The sequence below is a fragment of the Leopardus geoffroyi genome, chromosome A1 (assembly GCF_018350155.1).
Source record: "Leopardus geoffroyi isolate Oge1 chromosome A1, O.geoffroyi_Oge1_pat1.0, whole genome shotgun sequence".
NCBI classification, from domain to species: Eukaryota; Metazoa; Chordata; class Mammalia; order Carnivora; family Felidae; genus Leopardus; species Leopardus geoffroyi.
The window spans coordinates 91,119,735-91,142,864 of NC_059326.1; the positions used below are offsets into that span (position 1 = coordinate 91,119,735).

Sequence of the window (23,130 nt, forward strand, 5' to 3'; positions counted from 1 at the left end):
TCATGTTCATTACATTTATTAAATCAATCTCAAATATGTATCTTGTGATGAGCTTTGGTTTAAGGCTTGCACACATGCAAATCTACTTTCAAGGAATCTTCTTCAATGTGGATTTTGTAATGATTAGTAAGGGATGACCTCTGGCTGAAAAGTTTCCCACATGTATTACATTCATAGGGTTTCTCTCCAGTATGAATTCTTTGATGGGCAATAAGTGATGAGCTCTGTCTGAAAGTTTTCCCACATGTGTTACACTCAAAGGGTTTTTCTCCTGTATGAATCCTCTGATGTTGAATAAGAGCTGCACTTTGGCCAAAAGATATCCCACATTCCAGACATCGATATGGTTTCTCTCCTGTGTGAATTCTCTGGTGGTTACTAAGGGATGAGTTACACCTGAATGTTTTCCCACACTCGTTGCATTTATAGGGTCTTTCTCCAGTGTGCATTCTCTGATGTTGAATGAGGGCTGAACTCTGCCTGAAGGCTTTCCCACATACTTTACATTTACACGGTTTCTCTCCAGTGTGAATTCTTTCATGGATGATCAGCGTCGAGTGGGAACTTAAGGCTTTACCACATTCATTACAATTGTACAGTTTCTCACCAGTATGAATAATTCGGTGTCTGTTCAGTCGGGAAATTGAAGTAAAACCTTTTCCACATTCGTTACATCGATAGGGCTTTTCTCCAGTGTGAATTCTTTCATGCTGAATAAGAGATGCGCTCTGACTGAAGGCTCTCCCACATTCACTACACTTAAAAGGTTTCTCTCCTGTGTGAATCCTCTGATGATAACGAAGGGATGAACTAGACTTGAAGGTGTTGCCACATTCATTGCATAAATAGGACTTCTTTCTGAGGTGAATTCTCTGACATCCAGGAAGGCCAGATGCCTTTCTACCTGGATTATATTTATGGGGATTTTCTCGAGCGTGGATTTTTTGATGTATAAAAAGGCCAGATCTCCTGCTGAAGGATTTACCACACTCTTTACATCTATAGGATTTCTCCACAGTATGGATTCTAAGGTGTTTACAAAGGGACGCACTATGGCTGAAAGCTTTCCCACATTCTTTACAGATATAGGGTTTCTCTCCAGTATGAGTTCTTTGATGTTGAATGAGAGCTGAACTTTGGCTAAAGGCTTTCAAACATTCTTTACATTTAAATAATTTCTCTCCAGTGTGGTTTTTCTGATGTTTACGAAGGGATGAATTGTGAATGAAGGCTTTTTCACATATATTACATTTATAGTGTTTCTCTGCTATCTTGATTTTTGGTTGGTTAAGTAAATTTGAATTCTGCTTGAAGCTATTTCTTTGTATTTCATATTTTGAGGGTGTTTTTTCTCTAGCGACCCTCTGTTGCTTCACAAAGACTGATCTCAGGCTGAAATTTTGGCCAAAGTCAGTATTTTTATGGCTTCTTTCTACAGTGAGGAGTTTTGTATGGGTGATTGAAATTATTTGTAAACTTTCATTTTTGTCCTTTTGTTTCTTTAATCTGTCTTCATATACACAGGATTTTTCTGTTATGAAATTCCAGGGTTCATCCCTTTTGAGTCTTTTCCTTATTAGCTCCTGAAATAATGAATCTTGAGTTTGAGTTGACTTTGTAGTTTTAGGACTGCTCTTATATCCTGGAAAAAAAAAAAAAAATGCTTATGATTCACATGACTGGCTGAAACATAATGTGTACAAAGAATAAATGTTAATGATACCTAAATAAGGGCTTGCTTTCTGGCTTCCTAGCAAGAGAAAAAAATAAATAATAATGGATGATGGCAAAGGAAAAGGGTGACTAAAATCAAAGAAGCTCATTTAAGGAAGCTGAGAGTTGGGGCGCCTGGGTGGCTCAGTCGCTTAAGCATCCAAATTCGGTTCAGGTCATGATCTCATGGTTCGTGGGTTCAAGCCCCGTGTCGGGCTCTGTGCTGACAGCTCAGAGCCTGGAGCCTGCTTCAGATTCTGTCTCCCTCTCTCTCTGCCCCTCCCATGCTCACGCTCTGTCTCTATCTCTCTCAAAAATAAATGAACATTATAAAAAATTAAAAAAAAAAAAAGTAAGGTGAGAGTGTACAAGTGACCAGGAGAATGAATGGAGAGGCAGGATTGGAGGATTAGGACATGCGGTCTGGCATCCAAAGCCTATGACAGACTTATACATTATTTCCATGACATTGTTCTCATTAATGCAATTATTTCTACTGCAGAATGAATGTCATCCCTCCAAACTTTTCTGTAGCCTTCAGACTCAGTTCCAGCATTAACTCCTCTGTGTACCCTGTGTACCCTGTGTGCCACGGGCACTGGGTTCACTGGAGGCTCCAGTGCCGTGGGCACTGGGTTCACTGGAGGCTCCAGTACCCTTTCACAATCCATTCCCTTTATTATACCACTTACTGTGGTATATATTTTAATTTATATACCTAAGGGAGAAAATTATGAGCATATTCAGAGACAATGAGAAAGCCTTCAAAAAATTTCAGTAGTAAAAACACTGAAGAAAATAAGAATTTAGGGATACTTTCTCAACATGCTAAAATACATATATTTTACTCCTAAAACCAGTATCTTTTTTAAAAAATATTTTTTAATGTATATTTATTTTTGAGACAGAGACACACAGAGTGCAAGTGGGAGAGGGACAGAGAGAGAGGGAGACACAGAATATGAAGCAGACTCCAGGCTCTGAGCTCTCAGCACAGAGCCTGAAGCAGGGCTCGAACTCACGAATAGTGAGATCATGACCTGAGCCGAAGTCAGACGCTTAACTGACTGAACCACCCAGGCACCCCTACCAGTATCTTATTTAATGAAGAAACACATTTCCACTGTGATCAAGAACAAGACAAGGATGCCCATTATTTTCACTTTATTGTATTCACTTAATTGTATTGTATTGTGTTGTATTGTATTGTATTAATACAGTTACATAAGAAAAATCAGATGCACAAGGATGAGTAAAGAGGAAATAAACTAGCCCTATTTGCCAGTGATATTATACTCTATCTACTTAACTCCAGAAAACCAACAATAAAAACTTGGTCAGTGATGTATCAGGATAGAAAATTAACATGCTACAGACAATAACCTTCACTGACCCTAACAAAGGATTAGAGGAATGAATTTACAGGAAATGTAAAAAAACTTCTATGAAGAAAATTTGAAAACAGTCTTGAATGACATTAAAGTACATCTGAACGAATGGAATGACCTCTTCTATTCTTGGATGGACCAACTTATTGTTATAAAAATATAAAGATATTTTAAAGAAAATACATAAAAATATTTTAAATCCTGTGTAGAGATCAGGATTTCTCGACCTCAGCTGACATTTGGGGATAGATAATTCTTTGTTGTGGGGCTGCCCTGTGCTTTAGCACCTACCCTTTCACCACTCCTACCTTCCCATGTTTACACTTTCCATAATAAAACTAAAAATTAACTCTTCTTCCACTTTCTGTTATTTATTGCAATAGGAGTGAATAGATTAATCTTTTTCCTCTTAAAGATCATATCTAATAAGAGACCTGCAACTTTATTTACTGTCAGCATGGAGCCCAATGTGGGGCTCAAACTCAGGAACCATAAATGAGCTCATGACCTGGGCCAAAACCAAGAGTCAGATACTAACCCGACTGAACCACCCAGGCACCCTGAGACCTGCAATTTTAAAAGTCAGTGTTCCACACCTGAATTTAAAAATATCAATATACAAAAGACAAGATCTTAAAAAAATACTTTTACTTAAAAAACATACTTCCTAAGTAGAAAATTAGAATACTTATAGAATTATAAAACTTATCTTTAAATAGTAAATACTGAGGTGCCTGGGTAGCTCAGTTGGTTAAACATCCAACTCTTGGTTTCAACTCAGGTCATGATGTCATGGTTCATGAGATTGAGCCCTGTGTTGGGCTCTCCACTGACAGCACGGAGCTTGCATGGGATTCTCTCTTCCTCTCTCTGCCCCCCACCCCCCAACTCACTTCTTTCTCTCTCTCTCAAAATAAATAAATAAACTTAAAAAAATAAACAGTAAATACCAAAGCTTTCTGGATAACTGAAGACAATGGTAGCTCAGTGTAAGCAAATTATCAAAATTGCTTTCCCAAATGATAAGAAATAACTTCATAACTATGAGATTTCTATCCAAGTCCTCATCTTCAACATTACTTGAGAAAGAAGAAAGAAAATACTAAAACTTGTAAAATGTGAGTTAAAAAAGGGAAAAGTGCAGGTGCTTGGCTGGCTCAGTTGGTGGCACATGTGACTCTTGATCTTGGGGTTGTGGGTTTGAGCCCCCGGTTGGGTGTAGAGGTTACTTAAAAATAAAATCTTTAAAAAAAAGAGGGAAAAGTGGACATCAAGGAAGATTACAGAGTAGGAAGCTCTAGGATTCTGCCTCCCTACCTAGACAACGAATGAACTGGCAGAATCTGACTGATGGAAGGATTTTGAAACTGTGGAATCTATTTGAAGGCTGGCAGCTTCTAAGGGAAGGCTTGATCAGGAAATTGCAGTTTAATTTCAGTCAGTAGCAGCTACCCATGCCCCAGCCTCCAGCCCCATGGCAGGCAGCTGTACTGGCATTCTTTAGATGGCTTGCAGGAGCCAGGATGACAACAAGAACCTTGTTCTCCAATTACTGTAGATCTGGGTTCTGTCTGAGGATTATTGCTTGGGATCATGGAGGTACAGACAGAAAGGCAAGCTGCCATTGTTGCCCCACTAGCTGAAGCAGCTGCCAGGGAATTTCAGAGCCCATGTCTGTCTTCCCCCTACCCTCTCCCACTTGCATGTTACCTTTTTCCTACTTTGGGGAACCACATATTTAAGTATAAGGAAATTCAAAAGTAACTGCATACACGGGGAATTTAGAAAGTCATCATACATGCCAAGGGAAAGACAAAGGCTCAGAAAAGACATGAGAAAACCTTTAGTTTATATCTCAGGCTGGTCCATGGCACAGAGACACCTGACAAAAACAACAAAAAATCAGTTGTATATATGAAGATACACACACACACACACACACACACACACACACACACATACACACACACAGCTACCATTTTTCCCTGTTATAAAGTGATTTTCTTGAATTTATGTGGACATACTGTAGGTCAAATATTATTTTCCAAGATAACAATTATGGACTTTAAAGCTCAACATAAAATTAGTAGCTTCAAAAGTGTTGGTTGTATTCCCCAGCAATAGCACGATAGAATATTTCAATTTTGTACAAATACAGAACTCTAGGACTAGCTGCAAACTTGGAAATCATTTAGCATAATATTTTCATTTCCTAAGAAAACTACACTCAAAGATTAAGCGATTTACACAAGCTCAAATACCTAATAGTAATAAAGCTGGAAATAAAACCAATTTTTCCTAAAACTAAAATTCGGTGATATTTAAGCTGATTCTCTATCAGCTAAAAATCTAGGCTGTTCTCTAATGTTCCATGCTACTGTGACATAAAAGTATTCAGACACTACAGTAAATCATAGTCAGGAGATTCAGGCCTGGAAGAGGCTTTATCAAATAGCTAAGCTAGTCCTATCCTTGTGAAAAGGAGGAAATGTATGAGAAGAAAATCACTCTGGGAAGGGGGAGAATCTAATTCCTAGAGTTACAACATTATAAAATTCAAATGTCCGATTTTCAACACAAACAAAACTCACAAGGCATTAAAAAAATAAGATATGACTCACTCAAAGGAACAAAATAAATAGACAAAAAACGTCTATGAGGAAGAGATGATGCTGGGCATATTACACAAAAACTTTTAAACTTTAAATAGTTTTCAAGAGCTAAGGAAAGATATGGGTAAAGTCAGGAAGATGATTTAAAAAATGAAAATATCAATAAAAAGATAGAAAACACAGAAAGAAACCAAAAAGAAATACTAGCGTCAGAGTACAATAATTGAAAATTTCACTAGAGAGATTCAAAATCAAATTAGAGCAGGCAGAATCCACAAGCTTGAGGATAGGTCATTAAAATTACTGACTCTGAGGAAGAATAACAACAACAAATATTGAAGAAAGTGAACAGAGCCTAAGAGACTTGTGGGACACCCTCAGGTGGACAAAATAGCCTTGCGGAAGTCCTGGAAAGAGAAGGAAAGGGGCAGAGAGATCATTTGAAGACAATGGCTGAAAATTTTCCAAATTTGATGTGAGATATGAATCTACAAATCTGTGAAGCTTAATCAACTCCAAAAAGGATAAACTCAAAGAGACCAACACTGAGACACATTATCACCAAACTGTCAAAAACCCAAAGCCAAAAAGAGAATATTGAAAGCAGCAAAAGAGAAGCAAGACGCATAACATATAAGGGATCTTTGATAAGATTATCAAATTTCTCATCAGACACTTTAAAGGCCAGAAAGTAGTGAGCTGATCTAGTCGAAGTGCTGAAAGAAAGGGAAAAAAGTTTCAACAGAGAATTCTCCATCTGGTAAACTGCCCTTCAAAGATGATGAAGAAATTAAGATATTCCCAGGCAAACAAATGCTGAGGGGGTTTATTACTACTAGACCTGCCTTGCAAGAATTATTAAAGGGAGTCCTTCAAGTTGAAATGAAAGGATGCAAGGCAAAGTGATACAAAATGAAGATCTCTGGTAAAGGTAAATGCATGGTCAATATAATAACCAGTATTATTGTAATGTTGGCTTATAACTCTGCTTTTTATCTTCTACATGATTTAAAAGACAAATGTAGGGGCGCCTGGGTGGCGCAGTCGGTTAAGCGTCCGACTTCAGCCAGGTCACGATCTCGCGGTCCGTGAGTTCGAGCCCCGCGTCGGGCTCTGGGCTGATGGCTCAGAGCCTGGAGCCTATTTCCGATTCTGTGTCTCCCTCTCTCTCTGCCCCTCCCCCGTTCATGCTCTGTCTCTCTCTGTCCCAAAAATAAATAAATGTTGGAAAAAAAAAAATTTAAAAAAAAAAAAAATAAAAGACAAATGTATTTAAAAATTAAATGTATTTAAACACAAGACTGTGTTTTTAAGGCACACAATGCATAATGATGCAATCGGTGACAACAATAACTGAAAAGGGGATGAGGATACAGGTGTACAGAAGCAGAGATTTTGTACATTATTGTACTTAAGGTAGTATAAATTCAAATCAGAGTGTTATAAGTTTAGGATGTTAAACATAATCTCAATGTAAAAAAAATACAATATATATTTAAAAATGGGAGAATTAAAATGTTTCACTACAAAAAATTAACTAAACACAAAAGGAGACAATAATGCAGGAAACCAGGGACAAAACGATATAAGGCATATAGAAAACAAACTGCAAAATGGCAGAAGTAAGTCTCTCCATATCAGTAATTACTTCAAAATACAGATATTGGCAGAATGGGGGAAAAAAAAACCCATAACCTAACTATATGCTGTCTAAAAGGCTCATTTCTTTCTTTTTCTTTTTCTTTTTCTTGAAGTAGAATTAACATATAGTTTCAGGTGTACAATATAATGAGTCAACAATTCCACACATTACTCAGTGCTCATAAGATAGTTGTACTCTTGATCCTCTTTATCTATTTCACCCTCTTCCCACCCACCTCAAGCAACAGTTTGTTCTCTGTATCTCAGAGTTTGTTTTTTGTTTGAATAAGAGATTTGCTTTAGATCCAAAAAATAAATAGGTTCAAAGTGAGAAGATGGAAAGATACTTCATATGCATGGAAGTACCAAAAGAGAGTGGGAGTAGCTATAATAGTATCAGACAAAATAAAGTTTAGAAAAAAACTTACAAGAGACAGAGAAGGATAAAGTATATTCATAAAAGTTTCAATTCAGCAAGAAGATATTACAATGTAAGCATTTACATACCTAGTAACACATCTCAAAAAACATGAAGGAAAAATTAACAAAACTGAAGGGAGAAATTGTTATACAATAGTAGTTGGAGATTTCAATACCCCATATTCAAGAAAGAACAGAAAAACCAGACGAAAAGAAGAAAGCAAATAAAGGACTTGAACAATACAATAAACCAACTAGATCTAATGGATACATACAAAATGTGCTATCCATCAAAAACAGAACACGCATTCTTCACAAATGCACGAGACATCCTCCAGTGTAGACCATATGTTACACAAAAACAAGTTTCAACAGATTTAAAGATACAGGTATCACACAGGTATTCAACCACAATGGGATGAAGTTAGAAATCAATAACAGAAGTAAACCTGGAAAATTCACAAATATGTGTAAATTAAACAACACGATCTTAAAGAAATGGGTTAAAGAAGAAATCACACAGGAAATTAAAAATACAGACAAATGAAAATGAAATCACAACTTACCAAAACTTATGGAATGCAGTGCTAGGAGGAAAATTTATACTATTCAGAGGAAAATCTGAATAGACAGATAACTAGTAAGATGATTGAATCAGTATTCAAAAACCTTCCAACAAAGGAAAGCCCAGCTCCAGATGGTTTCCACTGGTGAATTCTACCAAATATTAAAGAACTAACACCAATCTTTTTCAAACTCTTCCAACAAACTGAAGAGGAGGGAACCACTTTGTAACTTTTTCTATGAAGCCAGCATTGCCCTGATAATAAAGTCAAACAAAAACACTACAAGAAAGCTGAAGACCAATATTCCTTATGAATACTGACTTTTAAATCTTCAATAAAATACTAGCAAACATAATTCAGGATAATAATAAAAGGATTATACACCAGGACCAAAGGAGAGTTATCCTTGTAATGCAAGCATGGTTAACACATGAAAACCAATCAATGTAATGTATCACATTAGCAGAATGAAGGGGTAAAACCACACAATCATCTCAAGTGATGCAGAAAAAGCACTTAACAAAATTCAATACCTTTTTGTGATAAAATACACTCAACAAACTGGGAATGGAAGGAAACTACCCCAAGGTAATAAAGGCCACATATGAAAAACTCATCTTTTCCTCTAAGATCAGGAACGAAGCAAGGATGTCCACTGCTACTACTTCTATTCAACATAGTGTTAGAATTTCTAGCCAGAGCAATCAGTGAAGAAAAATAATTAAAAGATACCAAATTGGAAAGGAAGAAATAAAATTATCTCACTCATGGATGGAATGATCTTATACGTAGAAAATCATGAAGATTCCACACAAAAACTGTTAGAACTAACAAACAAATTCAGCAAAGCAGCAGTAGTAACACAAAACTCACCTGTGTTTTTATACACTAACAATGAACAATGCAAAAGGAAAATAGACAAAATGATTTCATTTACAATAGCATCAAAAAGAATAAAATGCTGAGGAATTAACTCAAAGAAGGAGGTGACAGAATGAAAACTACAAACAATGCAGAAAGAAAGTAAAGAAGACATGAAAAGACACCAGGTGTTCATGGATTATAAGACTTACTATTAAGATAGCAATTCTACTTGAAGTGATCCACAGATTCAGTGTTATCCCTATCAAAATTCCAATGCTGTATTTTTTTTTCTGCAGAAATAGAAAAACCCATCCTAAACTTCATATGGAATCTCAAGGGACCCTGAAAAGCCAAAATCATCTTGAAAAAGAAGAACAAAGTTGGGAGTATCACAACTTATTACAAAAGTATAGTGATTTCAGAACTTATTACAAACTTATTAGTAATTTAAATAGTGTGGTACTGCCATAGACAGACATATAGACCAATAGAATAGAATACAAAATCCAGAAATAAGCCCTCACATACAGGATAAATGATTTTGACAAGGATGCCAAGACCATTCAATGAGGAAGAGACAGTCTTTTCAACAAATGGTGCTGGGAAAACTGGATATCCTCATGCAAAACAATGGGGTTAGGCCCTTAACAACTCCACACAAAAAAGTAACTCAAAAATGGATCTATCATTGAAGACCTAAAACTATACAATTCTCAAAAGAAAACAGGGCAAAAACTTCATGATATTAGATTTGGCAATGATTTCTGATATAGGGTACAAATAATTGGACTTCATCAAAATTAAAGCTTTTGTGCATCAAAGAACACTATCAGCAGAATAAAAAGGTAACATACAGAACGGGGAGAAAATATTTGCTAATCTGATATCTGATAAAGGATTAATATCCAGAATATACAAAGAACTCCTACAACTCAACAGTAAAAAACAAAAAAAAAAAAACAACTCAAAAATGGGCAAAGCAAGTGTCCACCAACTGATGAACAGATAAAGAGTAAGTGGCATATATATACATACAATGGATATTATTCAGCTATAAAAAAGCATGATATTTTGCCATTTGCAACAACATAGATGGAGCTAGAAAGTATAATACTAAGTGAAAGAAGTCAGAGAAAGACAAATACCATATAATTTCACTCATGTATGGAATTTAAGAAACAAAACAAATGAACAAAGAAAAAAAGAGGCAAACCAAAAAACAGACTTAACTGTAGAGAAAACATGGTTACCAGAGGGGAGGTGTGAGGGGGATGGGTAAAATAGGTGATGGAGATTAAAGACTATACTTACTTTTGATGAGCACTGTGTAATGTACAGAATTGTTGAATCACTATATTGTACACCTCAAACTAATACAACAAAGGATGTGAACTATACTGGAATTACAAAAAAGAAAGAAAAGAAAAACAAAATGGGCAAAGGACTTGAACAGACATTTCTCTATGGGAGATATATCAATGACCAATAAGTACATGGAAAAACACTCAACATCACTAATCAGTAAGGAAATGCAAATGAAAACCACCAGATACCACTTTAAGCCCATTAGTATGGCTATTATTAAAAAACAACAAACCAGAAAATAAATGTTGTCAAGGATATGGAGAAACTGGAACACGTATACATTGCTGGTGGGAATAAAAATGAAAGGGGCCATGGTGGAAAACAATACAGCAGTGCCTCAGAAAGTTAACTGGAGAATTATTGTGTGATCCAGCAATTCCACTCCTTATGTACCCAAAATTACTGAAAGCAAGGACTGAAAGAGGTATCTGTACATCCATGTTCACAGTAGTGTTATTCACAATAGCCAAAGGTGGAAAACACTCAAATTTCTAGTGACAGATGAATGGATAAACAAAATGTGGTATATCCATATTAACAGAATATTATTCAGCCTTAAGAAGAAAAGAAGTTCTGACAGATGCTATAACATGGATTAACCTTGAAGATATTATGTGGAGTGACATAAGCCAGACACAAAATGACAAGTGTTACAGGATACTAATTCTGTAAGGTTCCTAGAATAGTCAAACACGGAGAGACAGAGAATGGAACAGTGATTAGCAGGGGATGAGGAGAGAGGTGGATGGGGAATTAGTTTAGTGGGGGCAATTCAGGAAGGGATTATGAAGAACTTCCGCAGCTAGATGGTGGGGATGGTTGCACAGCACCGTGAATGAACTTAATGCCACCAAACTGTACATTTAAAAATGGTTAACGTGGTAAATTTTACATTTGTACCATAATAAAAAAATCATTAGGGGATGACAAAGTTTTATCAACACTGTGGATAATTTGGAAGCTAACTACATACACAGCTGGTGGCAATGTCAAGGAGTACAAACACTCTGGAAAATAGTGTGGCAGCACCTCAAAAGGGAACCATGTGTCCTTACCTTTTTCTTAAAGCATTTCTTTGAGAAAATTTGTATTTGTAAATCCTTTCTCTATGCTTTTGATAGGATATGTATATAAATCTTGTAAAGCCTCTGTGAACATTATAACCCAAAGATGTTCTTAAGAGGCTGGGAGCCATCTCTTTGAAAGGTAAGCATCAAGAAGGAAGCCCGGAGAAGTTTTGCGCAGGGGAGTGAGATGACCTGATTTACCTTTTAATAGAGCATTCTGGCAGCTACAAGAACAGATGCTGGTGGCAGTAGAGAGGTGCAGGGCCATGCAGGGGTCTTGTTAGGGAGGGAAAGGAACAAGGAGAAGACTGACCTGAACATACTGGACACGGCTCCGGAGCACCTGGGCTCTGCTTTTACCTCTTAAGAGATTCACTCTTTAAACCACCACCTGCTGGGTCACTAGGCTGCTAAGGGCAGCACTTTCGTGCAAATTAGAAGACCCCTGCGCCCTGCCCCCTGTACAGGGGCAGTCCAAGCACAGCTTGGTGGGTGGAAGGCAACTCCCAGGTGGCCCCCTGGCTGACCACGTGGCCCAGGTTCAGTCCACCCTACAAGGCTTCTTGCGTTCAGATAACAAAGAGAAAATGATGGGGAAAGAAGAACATATTTTCATTGGAGGTAATTGTTTACCTAGATCATTCTTGAATTTTTAAAAATAATTATTTATTTTGAGAAAAAGCGAGCAGGGGAGGGGCAGAGAGAGGGAGAGGAGAGGGGGAGAGAGAGAGAGAGAGAGAGAGAGAGAGAGAGAGAGAGAGAGGGAGAGAATCCCAAGCAGGCTCCATACTCAGCAAGGAGCCCCACGCAGGGCTCGATCTCACAACCACAAGATCAGGACCTGAGCTGAAATCAGGAGCCAGCTCAACCACTGAACCACCAGGTACCCCTCCCTGCATTTTTTGAATTTTAGATTTCAAGAATACTTCCACGTCTGGGTGTAAAGCAAACTCATGATGTGTATCACCTTATTACAACTCTTCCAGAAGAGCACAACCTCAGTGATTACAATTTAGGCTCATAGACTCAGAAGAGACACACACCCTGCATGCCATCTCCTTCCATCTCTCAAGTTAAAGCATACATACCTGGGATGGCAGTTTGTTTTTGTTTTGTTTTTCCTATTTGTGAATAGTATTGAAAAAAAGTAATTTTTTTTAAAAGAGGATATTTGGAGGCAGTTAGAGGTTCTAGGAGTCCTACCCTGGGAGCACGGGCTTTTCCATCACTGGCTGCCCAAGGGGAAGGTTTTGGTTTGGGTCTAGAGTGAACAAGCCGAGGCACTCCCATGAACACCGGCTCCCTCACCTGTGCTCGCAGGGGAGTGAGCTGCCCTTGGGAGGGGAAGCTGCTCTGAGGTCCCCTCAGTCCAGGCAGATGGAGCCCCCCAACCCCCCAGGGGTACAGGACAGACACAGCCACATGCCCAGACTCCCAGGGTGGCCCATGTGACTTCCACCTCTGAGGAAAGAGAGGGAGTTCATTCCATCCAGAGACACCCACATACTGGTCAGCTGTGATGTCCTTATGTCCGTCCGACGTCCACCCACGGTCTACCCTCAGGGACGTCTCCCCAGAATGGAGGAGGAGGCTGACCGGACTCCTACCCCACCACCCGGTGGCCCCAGAGCCTCTCAGGACAGCTTTGGACTCCAGTCACACTATCTATTCCCCTTAACTGAACAAATACTCACTTCACTCGGATTCATTAATGGATCAGAGGCTCCTGAGGTCAGGGCAAAGGGAGCCCTGCTCTTCCTCTGACCTTCCATGCCAGACCCGGCTCACACCCAACAGTGGGACTGAGGACCCTCCTCAACCCCACCTGGTTCCCTGATGGCCTGCATTCTCTGATCACTTCGTGGTGGCCTCTACCAGCTTCCACAGAATTTGTGTCCTTCTTCCAAATCAAAGTTAAAAAGATAGAAATACAGACAAGGGTGGTTCCCACATCAAAAACCTCAACCTATGGCAGGAAGAAGGCTCCCCTGACCTGGGGACTTGGAGAAGGAGTCCACCTATCCCGCGGGTCCTCTGTGGGGCCCACAGCGTGGGGGGCCGTCACTGACTCGTGTGGACCTGAGGACAGCTGGGACCAGTCCCCACCCATGCCAACAGGCTCCCTGTCTGCTGCAGGCTGATCTCTGCAGAGGGTAAACCCGGGTCCGTGGCCAGGTACTTCCGACTCCTCACGCACTGTGCGTGGCTCTCAGACACAGTCCAAATCCTGTGTCCGGGCTTCCCTGGCTCAGTGGGATCTGGTCCCTGCTGCTCTCTCCCGGCTCCCATCAGCACCTGCTGGCTTCCTTTCTCTGCACAAACACACATGCCCTTTTCTGTGCCTGGACTATTTCTCTGCATCCTCAGATCCCACCTCCTCGGGAAGTCTTTGCCCACTAGGCACGCTCCGCCTGCACCTTTGCCCTCCTGCTCTACCCCCCACCCCCCACCCCACCCCTCCCGCTGAGCCATCTCCCTCATGCTGCACCCGTCCCCCCTCCTGCTGGGCCCGTCCCCTCTGGCCACAAGCTCTCACAGCACTTTGCATCTTTCTGGTGGGAGCCTGACCAGCTGTCATTCCACACCCTGTGTGCGCTCAGTTCCTGAACACTTGTGCCCCCACTCGACCCTGACCTGCAGCCAGCGGGACCTGTGTCTTTCTGTCAATGTAACGTTGCCAGTGCCTAGGGTGGAGCTCACTCACCATTTATTACCAACAGGAAAGCCATGGGTGAGGGTTTGAACCCAGATGCTCCAGAGGCCGAGCACCCCCCATCCCCCCAACATTCATCAGCTATCTGTCGCAAACTTCCATGACAGCAGCCTCTCCTGTTCCTCTCCTCTGATGACTTCTCAGTCTTGGCCAGATTCTTCTTTCCTAACCCACCTTGTAAATGGTGAGGTTTCCTAGTATTTTGTCCTGTACCCTGTGCCCTCACCTGGTCAATTCAAGGTTTCAGATGCCACCTTTGTACCCATAGCTCCCTGACATCCCTTTCGAGTCCCCACAGACCTCAATCAACTGTCCACCAGCGTCTCTACTGAAGCATTCCACCCGTGCCTCAAGCGAGACCCATCCCACAGCGAACTCAGCTACACCCTTAACAAAGGGACCCCTCGTCTTCCCTCCTGGAGCCCACTAGAAACATCTTGCCTACATGACTAAGTGTCTCCAGAAGGTTCCACATCACGTTTTCCCTCATTTTAAATCTATTCCCCACAATGCTTCCAAGGTGACCATTCTTATTAAATTCAAATTACATAAGGACTCCATGAATGTATTCTCTGAAATATTAAGATTCCACATAAGTAAAGCCCTCTTTCATCCTGCCCATTCTTGATCCCCAACCCCGCCCCCATTCTCGATTCCATTCCAAGTGGGACTACTGTTACCAGCTAAGGTGTGTCCCCTGACCTTTCTCTCTGCACTTCCACACATATTATACATACAAACAGCTACGTAATTTTCCTTAAACACAAATGGGGCACATCACCATCATGCTCTGTGACCTGCCCTGGAGCTCTGGCCACACCAGCGTGCTCTTCTGTCTGACATGGCACTCCATGCCAGGGCAAGGGACTTGCCACAGCTTCTTAAGCCATGGCTTTATTGGAAGATCTCTACATTGTTTCAGATTTAGGCCAATTTTTCTAAAACACCAAGACCATATCATTCTCCTGCTTAAAATCCTTTCTTTCCATGGGACAGTCCATCTCCAAGAATCTTGTTAAAGCACATTGTAACATGGCCCCTGCTAGCTTTCTGACACCCTTTCCTTTCTCAGCTCCTTGTCTCACATGCATCCCCTGAGCCTCCATCAGAATGAATTCTTTGCCATTCTTCAAATACACTGTTTGCTGACTGAATACCTGATGTGCCGCCCTCCTCTGAGAACAGGAAAGAATAAGAGGAGATCCCGAGAGATTCACTTGGGAAGTGATTCCTGCAGAATAAGAGGAGGCTCCTGTCTGGGGCCTTAGTGTCCCCTCCCCGCCACTTCTTGAGGACAGAGAAGCTTCCCCAACCAACATCTCCAAGCCCCACCGTCACTTAGTAAACAGACTGCTGCCCAAAGCAGTTCCCGGGCTCCTCCGTCCCAGCCACTCACCTAGAGAGGGGCCTCCAGGACTTTCTTTCTCTACCTTCCAGGGATCTTCTCCTTGCTGCAACAGGGAGATCACTTTTGGTTTGGAAAACAGGAGTCCTGCTCATAGACAAAAAAAAGAAAAATAAAACAAGACAAAAAAACCCGTCTTTGTTTTGACTCAAAGAAGCATCACAGATCTATGTAGAAAACTCAGAGGATGGTACAAAAGATTCTGGGGGGTGCTCCCGCTGTGTCCCCATGATGTGAGGGCATGTATGAGGGGAAAGGCAAGTGACCTATGTAATAATTGTATGTTAGAGAAATAATGATAAATATGCAGCTTTGATTCATGGAGTATCAATGGCTTTCTACAGAAGAGGGACTATGTTAGATGTACAGACTACATATTTGTGAACAGGTACCAAGTCCCCTGTTTAAAATGAGAAAACACAGGGGCGCCTGGGTAACTCAGTTGGTTAAGCATCCAACTCTTGATTTCAGCTCAGGTCATGATCTCACAGATTGTGAGTTCGAGTTCCACATCAGGCTCTTCACTGACGCATGGAGCCTGCTTGGGATTCTCTGTGTCCCTCTCTCTCTGCCCCTCTTCCACTCACTCTATCTCTATTTCGAAATAAATAAATAAACTTAAAAAAAATGTTTTTAGGTATGCCTGGGTGACTCAGGTTAAGCATCTGACTTCACGTCAGGTCATTATCTCATGGTTCCGGAGTTCAAGCCCCACACAGGGCTCTGTGCTGACAGCTCAGAGCCTGGAGCCAGTTTCAGATGCTGTGTCCCCCTTTTCTCTGCCCCTCCCCTGCTCTCTCTCTCTCTCTCTCTCAAGAACAAATAAACATTAAAAAAGATTCTTTTTAGTTTTGTTAAACGAGAAAACACTATCTGACTCCCTTTCAAAAATGGATCATACAATGCTCATTGGGATGTAAAAGCGAATTGGGAAAGGCCGGTGGTAGGTTAATGAAGACAGTTGATGGATGCTGTCTGCTGTAAGCCAAGCAAACAAATCACAGAAACTCCTATAGCGGGAAAATGTTGCCTAACCAAGAGGGAACTTCTAACATAAAAGTATGTCAGTTGTCCTGTCATGGGAGAAATCCATGCCTATAAGGAGAAAAAAGTTTTAAATAGTTATTAACAATTTGTACAGTCTTAAGGCAAAATTCAGCTAAAAGTTCCTGATGACCCATGGCTTTTATCCAGGGAAGCAGGTGTTGACTTATCCTAATTTCTGGATTTTTTTTATCTACAGAGAAAATTTCCTTACCCAATGAGACCAGGTTACTATAGTTCTCCAGCATCACGTCCTGGTACAAGTTTCTCTGAGAAGGACTCAGCTTTCTCCACTCCTCCCGCGTAAAGAGCACAGCCACATCCTCGAACGTCAGTGACACCTGTAATGACAAGCCATCCCAGCTCACCCAGGACCTCCCATCACACAGAGTGAAGAAGGTGGCAGTGGGGGGTAGATGGGCTCCCATGAAACGCTTTTGATGTTATTCTGGTTTCTGAAGGTTTCAGGTAATTTGTTTAATGAACAATCAGCCAGTGACAAATATATACTGAAGTGTTCATGAAAGCATGAATTGTTAACCAGGCCCTGTGTTTAAAAAACACTGTAAGGACATGTGGGGAGGAATTAAGGACATTAGTGGGAATGTTAATTAGAATAACATTTCTGATGACAATTTTATAATAGATATTTAAAGACTTAAAATGTGTGGATCTTTTAACTTACCAATTACTATATTTGCATCACAACGAACAGTGTGCAAAAATGCACCTCCAAGGTGTTTATCATGATGTTACTGATAAAATCACTGCAGGCTTAAGTTAGGTTAACTAACTTGAGACACTATCTTGAAGCCAGAGGACAATAATAATGGAAATCTAAGTAGCTATTATTTATTGAAAGCTTTCTTTGGACCAAGCTCTTCTTAAGAGATTTGTATTAACTTTTAGTGTAAATACTTATCTTTACAACAACCCTATAAAATAGGTACTATATTGCCCCCATCTTACACAAGAAAAAAAAGAAATTTGTCCAAACCAAACAGCTGGTATAGAGGAAGACTCACTCCCCCTGTGTATCTACTCTCAATACTACAATACTGCTTTACTTCTGACACCAGACATGTGTGTTTTCCACACGCCAAGCAATTGTGTGACACCAGCTAGGTGTCTTACGATTTAATTCCATTCTCATGCCATCTACCTGGAGAGAGAGCCTGGTTCCACAGGTTAAGGCTCAGTCCCACAAGGCTGCCTCAACTTCAGAGGCCAATCCCAAGTCCAGACGGTAACCTGTGCTTCTTACCAAATGGCTATAAATTGCACAGGTTTCCACCACTCCCCTCCTCAGGTTTAATTAACTTGCTCAAGTGGTAAATGCAGGGAAAGTGCCACAATGCAGGAAAACATTTACTTAATAGATTACTGGTTTATTCCAAAAGGATATTATTGAGAACAGATCCGGGAAAGAGGTGAAAGGTATGTGGGAAGGGTGTGGAGCTTCCACGCCCTCCCTGGATGCACCACTCACCCCACCGACAACTGTTCACCCACCCAGAAGCTCTTCAAACCCTGTCCTTCTGGGTTTTTATGGCCGCTTCATTATGGGCACAATGCATCAAATCACTGGCCATTACATAGGCATGAATGGCCCTGGGTTGGGGTAGAGAGCCTGAAAGATCGAACCCTCGAATCAAGGTTGGTTCCCCTGATTGGATTGGATCCTTAGGGGCTTTTCAAAAGTCACCTCATTCATATCAACTTTGGCTTGGTTGAAATGACTCATTATGAGTAACAAAACACAGCAATTTCACCTTTGTTGCTCTGAAGTTATTTCAAGAATAAAAACCAACTATTATTATTCATCATTTAGCTTCCAAACTCTTATAATCTCCTATGTGCCAGGAACAGCAGTGAAGACCAAATATATATTTCATACTATGAATCACAATATCACAGCTGGTCAGAGGTAGAGGTAGAATTGCAATTTGGAGGACATCCAAGGCTCCATTCTTAACCACTCTGCAATACTGCCTCTCAATGTCCACCTCAAGGGGTTAAGAAATAAGTGGGATGATCTATACAACGGAGATGGATGGTGGTGATAATCGCACAATAATGTGAATGTACTTAATGCCACTGAATTATACATGCAAAAAAAGCTAAGGTGATAATGTCATGTATATTTTATTACAATAAAAAAGCTAAAATGGTAAAACAGATGCATACCTATGTACATAGGTATTCACACAAAAAGTGAATAGAAAAGGATTCTGATGGACATATACCAAAGGGGTGACAGCAACTATCTCTTGATGCTGGGTTAAGAGTGATTTCACTTTCTTCTTTATGTATATATTTTTTATTTTCTGAAATTTAATTATTTTTTTAAGTTTATTTATTTTTGAGAGAGAGAGTGCAAGTGAGCGTACAAGCAGGGAGGGGCAGAGACAGAGAGGGAGACACAAAATCCAAAGCAGGCTCCAGCCTCTGAGCTGTCAGCACAGAGCCCAACGTGGGGCTTGAACTCACAAACTGCAAGATCATGACCTGAGCCGAAGTTGGAGTCTTAACCGACTGAGCTGCCCAGGCACGCCTATTCTCTGAAATTTTAAACATGAGCATGCAATAAATGTATAATAAGGTAACTTAGAAATAGTTAATATAGATATATGGAAATAATCTTAGCCCTCATAAGAATTTACGATCCAACTGATAGACCAGAAGAAAACCATGTGCAATGATTTGCTCAATGAAAGGAAACTGTGTAGGTGGACAGGCCTGTATGCCGTTTCCCAGTTCAATCCTCATTTTAGGGACGAGAACCAGAAGGTCCAGGGCAGTCAAGACCCAGGTCACATACTTTCTTAGTGGCAGAGGCAGGACAGTAATTCAAGTCTCCCTTTAACCCAGCACTCGGTATATTCTCTCTCTGCTCTTAAACACCCTGTCACTGACTTTTACACACAAGCCCGTGCAGGTGACAAAAGGGTGGCAGGTGAGGTTAGGGAGAATGCCACGAGGATTCACTCACACACAGAGATGCAGAAGATTCTGGCCAAGAGAGTAACATGGCTCCAATGGAATGGAAGAGGAAAGCCTTAGAGAAAAGCAGCTGGAACATGCAATGGCAGGCCTCGGCCCAAAGATCAGACACTAGCGAGTTTCATGGGTCCGAAACAGAATGTCACAGTGGAGAAGGGTGCTGGTAACATGGGGGCTGGGTCTGCCCTGAGTTCTGAGAGAGGCACCACGGGAATGGCTGGACAGTAATGAGCATGAACCCAGAGGCCAGACACACTTGGGTTTGAAATCAGGTCACCGGGCTTCCTTGAGCCTCCATTTCCTCATATGTAAAATGGGGATGATGGGGCGCCTGGGTGGCTCAGTCGGTTAAACTTCTGACTTCAGCTCAGGTCACGATCTCGCGGTCTGTGAGTTTGAGTCCCGCGTCAGGCTCTGGGCTGATGGCTCAGAGCCTGGAGCCTGCTTCCGATTCTGTGTCTCCCTCTCTCTCTGCCCCTCCCCCGTTCATGCTGTCTCTCTGTGTCTCAAAAATAAATAAACGTTAAAAAAAATAAAAAAATAAAAAAAATAAAATGGGTATGATAATTGCTGCGCAGGCAGGAGAGTGAGAACAAAGGCAAAGCCCTCAGGAAGTCCCCCCACGGGACATTAACTGCTACTGTCAGGTGAAGGTGAGTCATGGAAGGACCCGTATCTCCCGGGTCCTGGAAACACTGGATGGCAGTTCCCATCTGTCAGCACTGATATTACTATTGCAGTAACATCATCAGCTCCCAGAGCTGCCACACAGTGACCATCTGCGAGGGCCCGGCCCAATCTAAACACTTTCCATGCACTTGAATTCACGTGATCCTCTCACCTGCCCTATGAGGTAGGCATGGTTGTGATCCCCACTTTCCAGGTGTGGAAACAGGCACACAGAGATGGAGCTATTTGTCCAAGGCCCAGAGACAACAACCAAGGAGATGGGTTCAAACCCAGCAGTCTGGCTTAAAAGCCCCACTTGTCAGCCACTGGATACCCTGCCTCTCCACTACGGATACCCCACAAAATCCTCCCTGCTGCTTCCTGAGGAGTCTTCTTTCTGCCCTCACTGTCAAGAGACCTCTCCAACTGTGTCCCCTCCAACACGGCTATTCCTTGTTCATGCACGGGCCTCCCGGGATGGGGTCCCTCCCCCGTTCCACAACATGAAGATGAAAATGGCAGGTCAAGAGAATGCGGAAGCAAGGCACATGATCCAAAAGGTTAAGAGAGAGAAAAAAACACTGATCTGGAAGAGCCTAGGGAAGGTATCATAAAGGAAAGTCAAAGGTAGGGAGGGAGACCAGGGCAAGCCAAGGAAGCAAGGCCAGAAAGGAACTGCCAAGTGTGCATGTTTGTTCTGTCCCCATGTGACATCTTACCTGTCAAGTTAGTAATCAGACAGTATATTGTGATTGATGAATAAAAGAGTGTGTGTTAGGAAAAGAAAAGAGAAACACTGGACATGGCAGGTAGGAGGTTAGCATTCCCTACACAATCTGCCATCCACCAGGGTGGACCAACTCTTCAAAGAGAAAAGGGCTTGGGCTCCAACCCCTGGAGAAGGTTATACTGAGTAGGGAACTTCAGTTCCCGGGTGGGTAAGTAAGAAAGTCAATCAATCAATCTGTCTCTAAGATCTGAGATGGCAATGAACTCACCCGAGGCCTTGCTTCCCTCTGTCCAATAGCCATAGCTTCTTTCTGGGCTCTTCCCTTAGGATGGGTGGAGTCTCCAGAAGGCAGATCTGAAAGAAGAAAAAGGGAGCCAGGAGGGAGAAGCCCCTTCTGCTTTCCAACCCCTCAGAATCACCAACTCTGAAATCCTCACACCACCTGAGAATGACCCCATGTGCCCTCAGAGAGGGAAATAAGGAGCTGTGAGCAGACAGGACCAGAGAAGTGCCGGGTCTCTCTGGCTCAGAGAAAAAGGGTGTAGGACTATCAGCAGCCGCAGCGACTCACTGAATCTCACCGCATGCCAGGGACTGCCAACACCGGTTTAGTCCAGCAGCACAGCTGCCATTGTCAGCACCCCCATTCTACAGATCAGGAAATCGGGGGTAGAGCAGGAGCACCTTGCCCCAATTCACACAGCCAGGGAGGGTGCACCGGGATCTATACCACACGCCTCCAGAACACCTGCCCCAACCTCGCTGCCTGCATGGGACAACTTTTCTCCACCTCAAGCTTTCCCCACCCAACTCCCCTCCTGTCAAGGAATCTCCAGATTTTGGAGAAAACTGCTTCGGAAAGGGATGACATCAGTTTTCCTATGGCTGCTATCTAGAGAACAGGCACAGAAACCGAAAACCTCGGTTCCCGTCGAGGATCTGCCGTGGGGGGAAGCGGACAACTCACTTCTGGCGGAAAACGCATCTCTGCGCCCGCCGCCCGGAGGGCAGTGGCGCCGGTGAGGGGCGGAAACACAGTTCCTCACGTTTGCTGACAGCCGGTAGCTAGGCAGGTAGCACTCTGGAAACCGGTTGGGAGGGAGCGGAGGGGGGCCTGGGCCGGTGGGGACAAGTGTCCGACCTGCCGAGGTCACGGGCACGACCGCGGGACGGCCGGTCCCGGGCGGGCACATCGGGGGTGCCCGGCCCCTGGCCCGCCCACAACTACAAAGACCCCGCTCGCGCCTCTCGGGCCTGTGCCCCGCGCCCCGGCGCCGCATCCTCCCGAGGCCCCGGTCCTCCCTCCCTCATTCCACCGACCCTCCGCCGCTCACCTCGCCAAGACCTCGGGGGCTCTGGGCACCGCGCCTTCCCGGCCGTGCGCCGCAGGCTGAGGCTCCAGCGCTGCTTCGGCGGACAGCAGCCCGGGGTCGGAATCCTTCCCCTGGCGATGCCTGGGCGCTGCCTGCGCGGACCTGAGGCCCGGAGCCGCTTGCTGCTGAAGCCGGGTGTCCAGAGAGGCGGGGCAGGGGGTGAATTAGGGACGGCCGCTAAGGCCTCTGGGGAATGTAGTTCACGCGAGGACCCAAGCGTTCTGGGAAGTGTAGTTCTGCGCGATAGCCTGTCACGTGCCCAGATCCCACTTCCGGGCTCGGGGGCCACAGTCCTTGAGCTGCGAAGCTGTGTCTTCCAGTACCACGGAATGCAAACGTAGGTTCGCCAAGGGCGGTGCCTTGAAGCTGTGCATCTGGGTAAATGATAGTAAGGCAAGTAGACAACCGCCGAGAACAAACGTATTTTCCCTTCAGTGATTCAACCGCATGGTATCTAGCACCTGCTACGTGCCAAACACCATTGGTTGGAAATCAGTTGGTGAACAAGGCAAAGATCATTGCTTTCGAGAACTTTTGGGGAAGTTGGTACAGAGCAG

The 23,130-nt window shown here is 42.6% G+C and overlaps 1 protein-coding gene across 1 annotated transcript; it reads right to left on the bottom strand.

The window, feature by feature from the left end:
* On the bottom strand, window positions 1-22,723 carry LOC123601749 (zinc finger protein 354B). Its single transcript, XM_045485362.1, has 5 exons — window positions 22,535-22,723; window positions 21,469-21,554; window positions 17,013-17,139; window positions 15,746-15,841; window positions 1-1,642 (listed from the first exon to the last, which is right to left on the bottom strand). The coding sequence occupies exons 2-5, from the start codon at window positions 21,499-21,501 to the stop codon at window positions 60-62; spliced, it is 1,839 nt and encodes a 612-aa protein (XP_045341318.1). The 5' UTR covers window positions 21,502-21,554; window positions 22,535-22,723; the 3' UTR covers window positions 1-59.
* Window positions 22,724-23,130: the final 407 nt, after the last annotated feature.